The sequence below is a fragment of the Lissotriton helveticus genome, chromosome 12, assembly GCF_964261635.1.
Source record: "Lissotriton helveticus chromosome 12, aLisHel1.1, whole genome shotgun sequence".
Classification (NCBI taxonomy): domain Eukaryota; kingdom Metazoa; phylum Chordata; class Amphibia; order Caudata; family Salamandridae; genus Lissotriton; species Lissotriton helveticus.
The window spans coordinates 836,313,710-836,327,498 of record NC_136073.1 but is presented as its reverse complement, the minus strand read 5'-3'; the positions used below and the strand labels follow the sequence as shown (position 1 = coordinate 836,327,498).

The 13,789-nt window shown below is 43.0% G+C and overlaps 1 protein-coding gene across 1 annotated transcript in view; it reads left to right on the top strand.

Moving 5' to 3' along the window:
• The window catches only part of ADAMTS10 (ADAM metallopeptidase with thrombospondin type 1 motif 10), a 283,135-nt gene that overhangs the window by 225,633 nt on the left and 43,713 nt on the right, over positions 1–13,789 (top strand). The window contains exon 17 of the mRNA XM_078668321.1: positions 13,235–13,358. Within this exon, the coding sequence (XP_078524447.1) occupies positions 13,235–13,358 (124 nt within the window). The remainder of the gene's footprint in view (positions 1–13,234; positions 13,359–13,789) is intronic.

Below are 13,789 nucleotides of genomic sequence, written 5' to 3'. Positions count from 1 at the left end.
GTAACTCTTCCCAACTCTAAATGAGGCCATAATGTTAATTAATACAGTGAGTTTTATACGTTTATCTCTCAGGTATACTTTGGAAATATTTTGGAAGGTTGGCTATTTTTTTTACCACAATTAAAGACCAAACTAAATACAGTAGAAAACAAACAACCAGACCTAATTTATTGCAAAGCACGTGAGTGAGAGACTATACAAGTAGCAGAAATAAATAACCTGCTCGGCCTGCTTTTAGGCGCTAGATCAAATTCTATGTAGCCCTCAATGGGACTTTAGCAGTTTAGCCTGGTGCGGTCACTGGACTGCACAAGAGTACTTTAGAAGCAGAGTACTCGGTGCTGCAATACTGCAGGTAATATTATGACGACGTCCAGAAAGTTGGCCTTGAAAAGGGCTCTGCACAGCAGAGATGAGAAGAGAGGGCAAATCGTGCCAAGGGCACCTGGCTTTGGTCCCAGTACTGGTGCCTATTTTGCATCTTGCCACCCGTGCCCTGCAAGAGACCTCGATCCTGTTTTGACATAGACGATGACATGGCAGCATATCTAAACTGATGTTTGTGTTGAGATGCTGGAGCTTAGCTGGACACCGCATTAGGCCTTCAACCAGAAGTGCACCAGTGAAGTCTCTTTGGCCGCACATCTATGTGCACCAGTGAAGTCTCTTTGGCCGCAGTCGGATGTGCACCACTGAGGCCCCGTTGGGCCTTCAAACCAATGTGCACCAGTGAGGTCGCTCTTGGACTTCAGACCGATGTGCGCCAGGAAAGTCACTGAGGGCCTCCAGACCCATGTGCACCAGTGAGGTATAAACACATTTTCCCATAGACACAGAATGGGTAAAACCCTTTGATACATCTGTCCAATAGGCTCTTTTTGACCCTTGTCAACAAAAACAACAAAAAAAGAAATTTTTTTTGTGTTGTCCCTTAGACAGATGTGCACTACAGAGACCCCATTGTGCCTTCAGACCGATGTGCACCAGTAGGTCTCTCTGGGCCTTCAGACAGTTGTGCACCGGGAGGTCCCACTGGACTGATGATAAAAAATAAACGTACCTTCTTCGCCGCCGCCAGCGCATGTCTCTCCTCTGTCTTCCCTCTATGCCCAGGCTCCTGGACTCTCCCATCAATCACGATGCTGCAGGAGCAGCGTCGTGATTGGTCTGAGCGGCCTGTTTGGCTGCTCAGGCAGTACCTAGGTTGCTGGGCATGTTCTTCACTGGGCTGTGCAACACAGCCCAGTCGAGAACATGCCAATTGTGCATGACTGTTTGGCCGGCCCCGGAGGGTCAGCTAAGCCGTCACGTGTACACTTTAGGGAGGGAGTGCAAACCACTCCTGCTCCCTCTGACGGCAGCAAGACCAGCCCCGCCTGACCTGGCTGGAGTCCCGCAAAGAAAAGTAAAATGATAATAACTTCTTATAAGTATAATTTTATTTTATTTTGTACTGCTCAATGAGCAGTGGGGCGGCTCTCTTCCGCCTTAGCGAGCACTCATTTTGGGCACTCACCTTATGCTCCATTGGTGCACTCACCTTGTTCTGCATTAGTGCACTCACCTTATGCCCCATTGGTGCACTCACCTTGTGCCAGCTACAGACATTTATTCATAACAGTTGGTTTGAGCACACCCAGGCATGGCCAGTGTGGCGGTCTGTGAGAAAATGGTTATCTGTAGTTGTGTTAATATGTGTGCACTCTCGCTTTGTGCACAAGTGCCTGTCTGTTGAGTGCAGTATATAGAAGCTAAACCTATTGGGTTTGTCTGTGCTTCTTTCCATTAATCTCCCCTTGGAAGAAGCAAAGGATAGGATGTGGTGTAGCAGCCAGAGCTGTCAAATTTGGAATTGAGGAACTAGGTTCAAGTCTCAGTGTGGGCTCACCATCCTGTGAATCCGGGCAAATCACTTACCCCCAGATGCATCAAAGTTATGTTTTGCGAGTCCTTAATAGCAAATTTTAAGGATTCGCTATTAAAGACTCGCAAAACGGGATGCATGTAAGAATCGCAATGTTATTTGCGATTCGCTAATTGCTAATCGCAAATAAGGAGTCATTCCTTATTTGCGATTAGCAATTAGCGAATCGCAAATGTGCCGCAATTTCAAGGGTGCCCCCTGAAATGGTAATGTTCACTGGTGTTGCGCACACACATGTCCCAAGGACGTGTGTGTAATATACAACTTAGAAAAATGCACTAAAGTGCATATTTCTAAGTTTTTGCTATTTACCACGTAGTTTGGATTCGCGGTAAATAGCGACCCCAGATTGCGAATTCGCAATCTTGGAATGGTTCATGCATTGCATTTAAAGAATCTCAAATTGCGATTCCTTAAATGGAATTGCAATTTAAGAACTCGCAATTATTTAGGAAATTCTTAACTTGCGAGTGCATGAACCCTTGATGCATCTCAAATGCCATTTTTGCCGGCGCAAACGGCCGAATTTTGCGAATCGCACCGTTTGCGCTCATAAAAACGCTTGATGCATCTACCTTTTAGTCTCCTCGTGCCTAAAAATAAATGTGTCCTTGTGTAATGCAACTGCTGCTCATGTAAAGCGTTCTGATACTTTCGGGTAGAGTTTGTGCTTTATTAAAAAATGTAAACAATAAAAAAAAAAGTTTATGCAGATCATCGTTGTTTTAATAAAAAACGGCTCGAGTCTGGTTCCACTCTGGACAGATCGTCCAGACCCTTCCATGCCTCCCCCTCCTGGAGGAAGGAGTAATCCAACATGTGTCTGATGCCTCTTCTCACAGCTATCAAGCAGGCTCCAGGGCACGCCGAGCACCAGATAAACTCGGGCGTGTATTAAACTCATGCAGATAGGCAGATTCCACCTCTCAGCAGCTTTGAATTACAGCTCGCAGGCCCCACTCCCTGACACTAACTAGCTTGGCTCGAGGACACATCCTGCAATGAAACTCAACCCCCTGCAGGAGGGGGAGGCCGGGGGGGGGGGGTCATTTCTTTATTCCAGACTTTTTCAGATCCCCGCACATTTATTCAGCGATTTTAAATCCGCCTGTCCTCTTTAATAATGGCGAGGCAGCTAATACCGCTAGATGGCGCCTGAAACTATAGCTGTGTTGTGTCTTCTGCTTCCCTGCGGGATGTATTTTGTAAATGTTAGCGGGGTCTGGTCCAAGGGAGGCCCCTGTGAAGATAATGACACAGGCCTCAGAAAATTCTGCCATGCCTCCAGGTGGGATTGGGGTGAGGGCAGAGTGGCTGCAAGGCTTGTCTCTCTTTCCACTGAATTTGCTGCTGATTAATTCTGCTTGTCACCCGGTGCCAGCCTACCCTGTGACACTTGTGACTGGCCGTTGCGGGCACCGGGCAACCCCCCGGTGCGCCGCAAGTGTGGGGGCCGTTTTTGTTACAGGGCCGTTTATGCAGCATGGCTGCAAAATCGGCCCTGTAACAAAATTGGCTGAAAACCGCCACCGGCAAAGAGCTCGGTCGCACCCCAACCTTCCCCGGCCGAGCACTTTGCCGGGGCCGGTTTTGGTTCCCAGTCCGGCCCTGCTTGCCACTGGAAGGTGGGAATGGCTCGATCACGTGGAATGTCAGGCAATAGATACATTGATGACTTTACATTTGTACGATTAAATCTAAAGGTGAAAATCGGAACCGCCAACTTATTTTCTTATTATTTGTGCTTAACCTTGAACTTTTGCTTAATGTGAGCCGGTGGTGTCCAGTCCCCGGCACCAGAACTTAATCATCAACACCGGCGCTATTCATGAGAAGGGTGGGGCCGGTTTTGGACCGTTGGCGGATGGTGTTGCAGCAGTGCTGCTATATTGGCCCCCTGTAACAAAAGTGCAGTGTTTCTCACGAGCAAACTCCCCCGCCGATCCCAAGTAATTGTCAGGGCTGGTTTGCATTCCCAGTCCGGCACTGCTTATGTCAAGACTCAAACCTGGTTCCCGGCTCTGAAGTCTGCAGCTCTGCCCATTACGCCACACCCTCTCCCCACTTTCATGGTTAATAGTTGGTTCTGTTGCTAAGAGGAGAAATGGGCTGGTGCAAGCTGCCTCCTGACAAGAGCTCTGGCAGTTATTTTTTTTTACAAATTAACCACTGCCCTGAACAGAACACTTACGGGCGTCATTGTGTGTGTCAGAAGTGATATCTGTGCTGCATATAAACAGATGTCCCATTCCGCCACGCTCTTGGTTCTTCTGGCGAACCACAAGGTTTGTGAACAAAGTCTTAGTTGGCTCCACCCTGGGGAACCTTTAATTGAACAATGTGCTATACATTAGGGGTGGGTGTAACTGGCATAATTCTCTCTAGCGTAATTACTCTTAACTACCGTAAAATTATTCGTAATTATGTGAAAAGCATAATCCAGCTATTGTCTTAGTACAAAATGCACTCTCACGTCCAAAATGGGCCAGAGGATGAGTTTTGCGCTGGGAAAACACCATTTAGCGTTACAGGACAAGAACATCAGTCGCCAGCAGCCTCTCTTAGTTCGCTGTTCCTGTGCTCCTGAGTTAGGATTTTTGTCCCATATTACTCTTAGTTACTCAAGCTGACATAATCGCGAAATTTCACATCACAAGAGTAATGCATAATTACTAAAATTACTGTGAATACTCAGGCTTGATTAAAATGTTACCCAGCCCCACTACACATATGCCTTCAGCATAGTAATATGTTTGGAGTAGGCCAGAGTGAAATTTCAAACACACAGGCATAATATGTGTACTTTCAGACACTCACTATACACATTTTTACACAAAATTCTGTGAAATTATGCCATAAGGCAGCATAGCATAATTGGAAATTGTTCTGTTAGTAATAATAAAAAGAATAAAACCAGTATGTGTAAAGCGCAAACAATTACCCCTAAGGGTGTCAAGGCACTTGGGGCTGTCATTCGGGAAGATTAAGCGAGCTATTGCCCAGAGTCACATGATGCTGGGCTGATCTGCCGCTGGGGCCGGGTATCGAACCGTGAGCCCCCTTGTTCCGGAGTCAGCCGCCCTGGCCGCTACACCTCTTATTATGGACTTACCAGAACAATGTGAGTAGTCAAAAGTCTCTTGTTCATGATACTTGTTTTTTGCGGCAACAGTGTTTTTTGGGCAGTGCACTTTTTTTTTTGAGGATTTAATGCGTCCTCTCATCCAAAAGTGACAGAAGGACACATTTCAGGATCAAATATAGCGCAAAATGCCAACTAGGTATTTTGCATAAGTTTGAATGATTTCCTTGAAAGTTTATGGTATTACGCAAAAGGAAATTATACGAATTTCGCATTCTCATAGTCTAGGGTGAAGGCAGTCCAAGAGGGGGCAAGATTTGATGCACGTGGTGTTTGATGAAAGTTTGAGTTACTGTCTTTTTTGCATTTATTACCTTTGAAAATACAAGCACATGAGCCGAAGCATGTTTAAAAGTGTTTGGATTCTTTGAAGATCAGTGTCTTCTGGGACCCAGTCTGCAATTCACTGAATCACTGTGGCTGTCTAATTTAAATTCCCCACCCTTTTCTCCGTGGCTGGCAGCCTTGCAGGTATGCTTTTTCACGACCCAGTTTCCTCCAGTATTTATTTTGAAAACCCAAGAGTTGCTCTATTCAGAAATGTTCTCTGCACACTGATGCTTCTTCGCGGCTAAGGCCGTACCTCTGTTTCTCATCTCACCACAGGCCACTGAAAGGTGCTGCGATGCCATACTAATGGCAGGCTGCACCCAGCTATACATATCTGCACCGCCAAGAAGGACAAAGTTACCTTTATTGTTGCTATGTTATGCTAATTCAGGTTTTCTTCTATTTCACACTAATGGTTACCCTGCCACCTAGTGGATAAATTTAGCACAGCTCTTTTAGAAAATAAGACATCCTTTACCTCAAGCATATTGCCGTAATACCATTAGCATTATTTTTAGGTCTCGCCTAGCAAATGCAGCGCGTGAGCTACTTCACCTTGGCAAGCTTATTGTTGTCGGTTTGGTGCGCGAAGGGAGACAAACCATGTGTGCGCACGGACAGGCGATGTACACGCACATGGCGTCTCCTCTCTGCCTCACACGCTCCCACCACGCACTCACACACTCCCACCGCTCGCTTGTTTCAACTTGTTGAAGGCAATTACATTAGAGCTGCGGTGGTTTAGGGACCGTCAATAAATCCCAGCTCCTGAGTGGGTGAGCGCTGCAGGCGGATCTGTCGGTTTCCAGTAGTAAAAATGATCCGGGGGCCTGGGAAGCAACAATTGCTTTTGTACCTTGAAACTGATGTTGTACCAATGGATGCTGTTGCTGTACCGGTATTTGGGGAAATGTTGAGCATATGTGCGGTGCGATCAGCAAAAGTATGGGGCGAATCAGTAATCTCAGGCTTTCGTTTGTTGCCAAATAGAAGGAGAGCCAACGAGGACAATTACAGGGAGATTTTAACGAGAAATTCCTGCACAGTGGAAATGCAATGCTGTATTATCGCAGTGCCCAGCAATGGCTTGCACCATGCACAACTGCCGAGTGTCAGGGCGCCCACGAGGAATACATTTTTAATAAAGTACTGCTTTAAATTACTTGCCTCCAAAGAGTGAATTTAGCATAATATACGCACAACGCATACAATACAAGCTACTGTCCTACATTTGAAAATGTATGTGCACTTTAAGTACATTTTTAATAATAGAAACAGAGCGAAAAAATGTGTTTCTCGAGGCATAGCCTGGCAGTGAACTCAAAAGCAGTATTTTTCTAGGGCTCAGTGAGTAGAGGTAAACAAAGGGAAGCGGACCACCAGGCCTGCATACCTAAAGGGATGGATAAGTCATCTGTGCTGAAGGATACTGAGTTATAAAAGCTGTGTTTTGTGGCTTAAGAAGTGCCCGACATCTGGGAAAGACAGTACATGGAAGCGCCATGTTGCACCAAAGGAGACAAACAAAATGGTTGCAGAGAAAACAAGCATTTGCAATGCAATAGATCTCGCATTAACACGAGTTTGAGCTATTGACATTGCAAATGACAATGCCTTTTATTTTTGTTTTCGTTATTTAAACAAAAATAAAAGGCATTGTCATTTACAATGCCAATAGTTTAAACTCGCATAAATGCGAGACCTATTGCATTGCAAATGCTTGTTTATTATGCTTGTCACTTTAAATATGTTATTTAGGTTTCTATATCTTGGCTCCCTAATCTCAACAAATAGAAACTAGAAAGTGAAAATAAGTAAAAGACACATGGGAGGAGGGTGCACACCTTTGTGCTGGGAAACATCCTTTACAACGCAACTTTTACCACGCAGTGCCTTTACGACGCACCTTTTACAACGCAAACCATTACAACGCATTGCGCTGGGAGGCGCTCTAGGATAGGGAATAGGTTTAATGTACTATCCAACACCTTCCCTACTAACCACGGGGACTGGAGTTGGAATAGTAAATTAAACAATTCACTATCCAGCGCCCCAAAGCACTATGCGTTGTAAAGGCATGCATTGTAAAAACCGCGTTGTAAAGGCATGCGATGTAAGAGCATGCGTTGTAATGTCATACATCCCTTTGTGCCTGCAGACACAGGGGTTTATTCACAAAGACATTTTAAAGTATGTATAGTGTTACTCCTGTTGAGCTCTTTTACACAATATTACATATCTCTGTGAATTGGCCACAAAACATAGAAAATAGCAATAAATTGGAATGTTTAGGGAGTATTCATGTACAGAGTACAAATAGAAAAGACTGTGCCCCATCTGAACGTATCCTTAAAGGCAGTTCGACGTTTCAAGGCAGATTCACAAAGGGATACAAGTGAAAGAGTACTTCTGTAGTACTAAGTCCTGTACTCATGAATAGGCCCGACTACCTGTGTACCTAAGCGAGGTATACAATTATTTCATAAAACGCTTGAATAAACATTTTTTTACTCTTGTCATTATGAGACAGGACATTGAAGGACATTTTGAATATTTCTGTAAAATCTTGCCACCATCTTATTAACCGTCCTTAGTTTGCACATTCTATCGACACATACATCATTTTCTGTGAGACCAATAATGATTTGCCAATCGCACCTCACCATGAGCTGCATTTGAAGTCCTGAGAATAAAACACAATGCCTCATTCAATAAAAATATAGTAATTTATGAGTTGGTGATTCATGCCTGTTTTTTGTTAAGTTACTTCCTATTTTGGATTCCAAAACCGCACAAAGGAGGTGCAACAAAAACACTGATTTTTTTAGTTTTTTTGCAGTGCCAATAGAGTGCAGTTGAAGTGCAAATCCACCTTTTTATATTCTTTTCTCCAAACATTAACACACATTTATACTGTGGAGAAATCCCTCCCCTGCAATGTGTTAAGAAAATGTTGACACTTATCCCTGCGTCTTTTGCAGGTGTGTAAATTGAGTGTACAAAAAAGTCTATAAAGATATGACTTTGTGAATCTGCGCTGCATTCCTAATAACCACAACCCAACCCGCCACCTCCCTGGTAACAGGCATGTTCCCAACCCTAACCCTAAACCTATTACAGTACTTATTGGAGCACATGCCCAACTCCAGATATTCCATAAGTTCCATAGGTGAACATATATGCCCCCAGTCCCTCGTTCTTCAAATCAAGATCTGAATTCTGCACTTTAGAATGACTCTATTTTGCACAATTCACTGAAACATATGCGTGCAAACGTACTGTAATCCAGGGGCATTATTATTGACACTGGCAGAACCACGATGCAACTGCGATTTGTTTTCTTAGAATTATTTGCGTTTTGTGATACTTTACTGCAAAATGACTGAAGTATTCTATTCATCTTATTTGTTTTATCTTTTTTGAAACTCGCTTATGTGACCAAAGGATGCAGGTCACTGGAGGATCATGGGTAAAGAAAAAGAGAGCATGCAGACAGTCTGAAAGTCATTCTTGAGCAAACGCTTGGTAGAAAAGGTGGTCCCTCAGTTGTTTGCAAAAGACCTAAAGCTGGTATCATAGCAAAGGTTTGGTGGAACAGTGACTCAGAGGTAGGAGCCTTGGTGCAGAAACCTGCCCGAAGACCATTTCAGTTCTGACTGGGACTGGTAAAGGTGATCTGGAATGAAAGGTAGGGCAGGACTGTTCGGCTCATGCTTAGTGTACAAGGCTGACCGTTTAGAACTTGATCCTTCGTTTCCTTGGCAGCCAGTGGAGTGATTTTATGGGTAGTGTCGCGATTGGAAGCTTTCAAGCTAAAAATTTGTCGAGCAGCAAAGATCTGTGCTCTTTGTTGGTTACTAATGATTAAGGCTCCAAGTTTTTTGTTTTTACGGATATTTACAGATAAATACAGGCAGCAAACAATATGTTTTCTGTCTGCATTTATTTTTAAAAGTGGATAAACACAGAAAATTGTGCTCTTTTTAAGTGACTCTCCGTGCTGTCTGATGAATTATAGGCCAGCAGCTGAGCATATGGACAGCATAGGAAATAAAAAAAACAGGATGAAATGTATTTAAATAACGGCATATGTCAACATATATTTATGGTATAATGCTAGTATTTACCAGTGAATGTACTGTTTTGTAATATTTGACAGCTTAAATAGCAAAAACATAACAGACATCAAAGTATGAGTGTATCAGTTAAATAAATATGGAAATGTACAGTTTTTCAACTTTATTTATACGCAAAACACAAAATAAATATGGATAAATACAGATAAAATAGCCAAAATATAAATATGGATAAATAAAGACGGAAATGTTAAAAAAATAAATACCATAAAACCAGGAGCCCTTCTCATGATTGTAGATTAGAGATCCCTTAAACTCCCGTTCATGGCCTTCTCCATAATAAGGGCGAGTCGGTCTGGAGTTTCTTTCGATAAACAAGCAATGCAACTTTCTTTATTTCAATACCGTTCCCCTTTAAGTCGCATACACCTGTCTTTGGCTTGTTTGGTGATCACGTCTGCTTTGTTTTATTGTTTGACTTGCACAGTTATAAGCCTTTTTACATGAGCTTCCTCCAGGTTGGCTATTCGGTACAGCATGATTGCGCTCTGTAATGTTATACTTGGTAATTTAGTAACACCATCATCAGTCTGTCATCTGTTAATAATGAATCCTCAAAGCTAAGCAAAGTCTTAGTCCTCTGCAAGCTTTGTAATGTTTCCCAGTGCTTGGAACAGTACATATGCCTATCACATGTGTTTTTTATAGGTTACATGACCTAAAGAAACCGCTTTGGGGGATTTTTTTTCAGCAGCATACGATATTCACGACAGGCTTTCCCCTTGAGAGAGGAAGCAATGTGAGGGATGCTGTGAGGTGCTGACTGGACATGGATTCTCTGGCTGGTTAGGTATTCTCGGTTATTAAAACCAGGAAGGCATTTCTTTTAGTGAAAACCAACAGCATTTCAGAAAACTCGTAAGTGTTGTGGCCGAAGCACAGAGCTCTACTCCGCGCTGCTATCTGCCACGTTTTGTGGCATTTGGAATCGCAAATGAACTATACACTTCTTCTGAATCGTGGGTCTGAATATGTGATGATGTCCATCTTGGACAGTGCAAAAGTGATGTGTAATTGCTTGAATCCATCTGAACAACACGATTTACATCTCTGGTGCAAATGTTGCCAAACGCTGGGTGCTTAATGTGGACGGAATCAATATGTTTTAAGCCCCTCTGTGCAATTGCAGGTAATGACCAACCATTTGCTTATCAGCTTTGCCGCTACCTCTTAGGGTATATATGAGTCAGCAGACACTGCTCGGCCATGTCCTCTCCGACCGGGGGCGCAAGGAACTCCAATCATGCTGCTCATTGTGCCTGTTGGTTGGATGGAGGTGGCTAATACTTTGAATTCCTTTAGTATTCAGCTTTACTCAAAGCCCCAGAAGAGGCTGTTGTGATGAACGCTCGGTCGGACCACTCTGATACTGCCCCTGATGGAGAACCAAGATTCGGCCTCTTTAAAGCTAAGCTGCTGACCTTGTGAGCTCTCCTTCAGTATACAGTGAGTGCTTCTATGTCTGGTGCTTAGCTTCATCAATGACCAACAATTCCTTCCAAAACACCATCCTGCTTGGAAAGATACCTGTGCACTGTTTCATCTATTCCGTATACTGGTCAAGGACATAAGCTGCTGATCCTCCAAGGAGGTACCTCCAGAGTGTGTCGATTACATGTTAGCCACTGTGCCACTAACACTGGTACAAAAGCCTTGTTTTTGTTTTCTTTCAGAAAGTGATTAGTGACGAGGCACAATGAAAGCAGGATATAGTTCCATAAGACAGAGGCCACCTCTAGAAAGGTTCCTTGCCTATGGCAGCAAGGCATGAAGAGCGGCTTTTGCCCACTGCAACTTTAAGAGCATCTGGGGGTAATAAAGAACTAAATTGAGATTGCTAGAGTAAGCCCTGTCCACTCATAAGGGAATAACTGGCATCTGTGCACACTATACCTTGTTTTGGTATAGTATATCTAGAGCCAGCTTCCTACAGTCCCTCTGAGACTCCTACCCAATGCTTGAGTAAAGGAGGTTCCCAGGCAAAAGGGGATGGTAGGAGAGAGAGCGGACAGTTGTTCACTGTAACACTAGACAAGGGTTGGTTACCTAAGGAAACAGACATACACTGATTACTTCAGATACTGTATAGGATGACAATTTCATATACACACACAAAGATTCTTGTCACTAACCTTAATATTACCTGAACTTTCTTGGCTGCCTGCACTTTGTTGCAACACATATTTGTTCTTTCCAGTAACTCTGTTTTAAAACAAAAATACATTTGATTGAACAAAATGAAAGAATGAACCAAGTGTTGCCATTACACATTAACAACTTTCCCCTCTTGCCAACTTTTGCCTTTTTTCATGAAAGTCTGATTTATAAGACCAACAAAAATATAGTTCAGTAACTTGTGAGGCATTGAAAAATAAACATACAGGACCTCAAACTCATCCCAGGTTGCAGTCAATTTCAAACAAATAGTGGCATGCTTTAAAATAATCTCCAAAGCAAAGGATATGCTCCGGAATTGTTTCCATCTGAATCTGATTGAAGTCTTTAAACTTGGACCTTTGTGAACCCTTCAAACAAGCAGCAGAAAACTCATGAATCCAAAGGGGACCTTTGCGAACTCCATATTAATTAAGCAAAATGAAAAGGTTTAATCCAAAGGAAAAAATAAACCCTGTTCTGTTCAAAATATCTTACTTTGGCCTTTTCAAACTCTTCAAATCAAGCAGCTGAAATTAATCACTCAATCTTGGAAAATGGATTGTTTGGGTAGCGTTGTGTTCTTGCTCCCCAACAGCCTTTATACGTAACACGTCACTACGCTGGCAAAGACTAGACCACAGTTCCAAAAAGAACTTTAATATGTTACTTGAAAGTGCAGTAGTAGAGAGCTACAATTTCTTTTCATTCCAATTTGACTACTTCTCCGAAGGTAACCCTGATCTGATGTTTAAGAATTTGTTTCTTGCTGGAAAGTTTCATTAACAAAATTATCTTATCTAAAATGTTAATGTTAAGTGGTATTGTATAGCGCATAAACACCATTGGTCTCTTAGCCCTTATGAGAGAATTACAAACCCATACCCGCAGTTACTTATCACCAGACAACTCTTAGTAAAAGTTATCAAAACATAATTTCTTTAAAGGACCAATACAGAATCTTCATTTGAGACAAGTGTTCCCTATAGATTAAAAATTAACATCCCATTAAACACACACTAAGATCACCTTTACAATGTAAAGGAAGATCCTATTACACATGAATGAGTTTGGTCTGGGAAAGATCGACTCAGTGTTTGAATCCCTCACCCAAAGTTTATGCTGAGAAATGTCAAGAAATAAACTCTTACCCCGCCACATAATGTTGATAAATCAGACCGGACCATCTCCCATAACATCACGGATTCCTGATTCTCTCTAGCTTACTTTGACATTACCCTAACTTCTCCCTCGTCTAAAAGCAAAAAACTTTACTCCTGGAATTTCCTAGACCTGAAACACAAAATTGGGAAGCAGGCGTTCTCCATAAGGCTTTGGACTTTGGAACTCTCTGCTCCTTTCGATCACGAAAGCACTCGCTATCTATACAATGAAATATGCATTAAAAAATGTTCTCACAAAGAAGTACTTTCACCAGGATGTGATCAATGAAGCTGACAAACATTTTGCTATTTACAAACCTGATAATGCTGTGACCTTGCCTGTGTTTTCTTACTAATTTCTCCCCATTCATCTTTCATCACCAAGCACGTGGGCTGTGATCACATTTTGGGCTCAGACGCCAAGGAGGACAAATGTCGCGTGTGTGGGGGCGACGGAAACACGTGCGAGACCATCGAAGGCATCTTCAACCAGTCATTGCCCGAGGGAGGTAAGAGATGAGTTGGCGTTCATCCCACATTGGCAACAGCCTATGAGCATCGCAAATAGTAGCAGGCGAAGGGAACGCTATTGCGGGCGCAGTTGGGAAACTTTGCTTCAGCGAAGGTAGGCTAGGTTTAACCCCCAGCGAACCTCACCACTAGGCTGTTTTCCTGCCACAGGATAACCCGCCCATGAATATCTGTGCAGAGTTGCACAACCTTGAAACTCTGCACACCCTTTATCACTACCTAACAGGGAAGCTAATTGACAATGCATCTCTTCTTGTACTTGTGTGTTATTGTCCATGCGGCTATGTCCCACTGGAAAACCTGAGAAGTGTTCTTTTGAAATGGTTAAATTAATCTTATCCCATTGGTAGTTTTGGAGCATACATTCTATTCCATCGTTTTTATAACATTTGAATCATTACAAAGATCA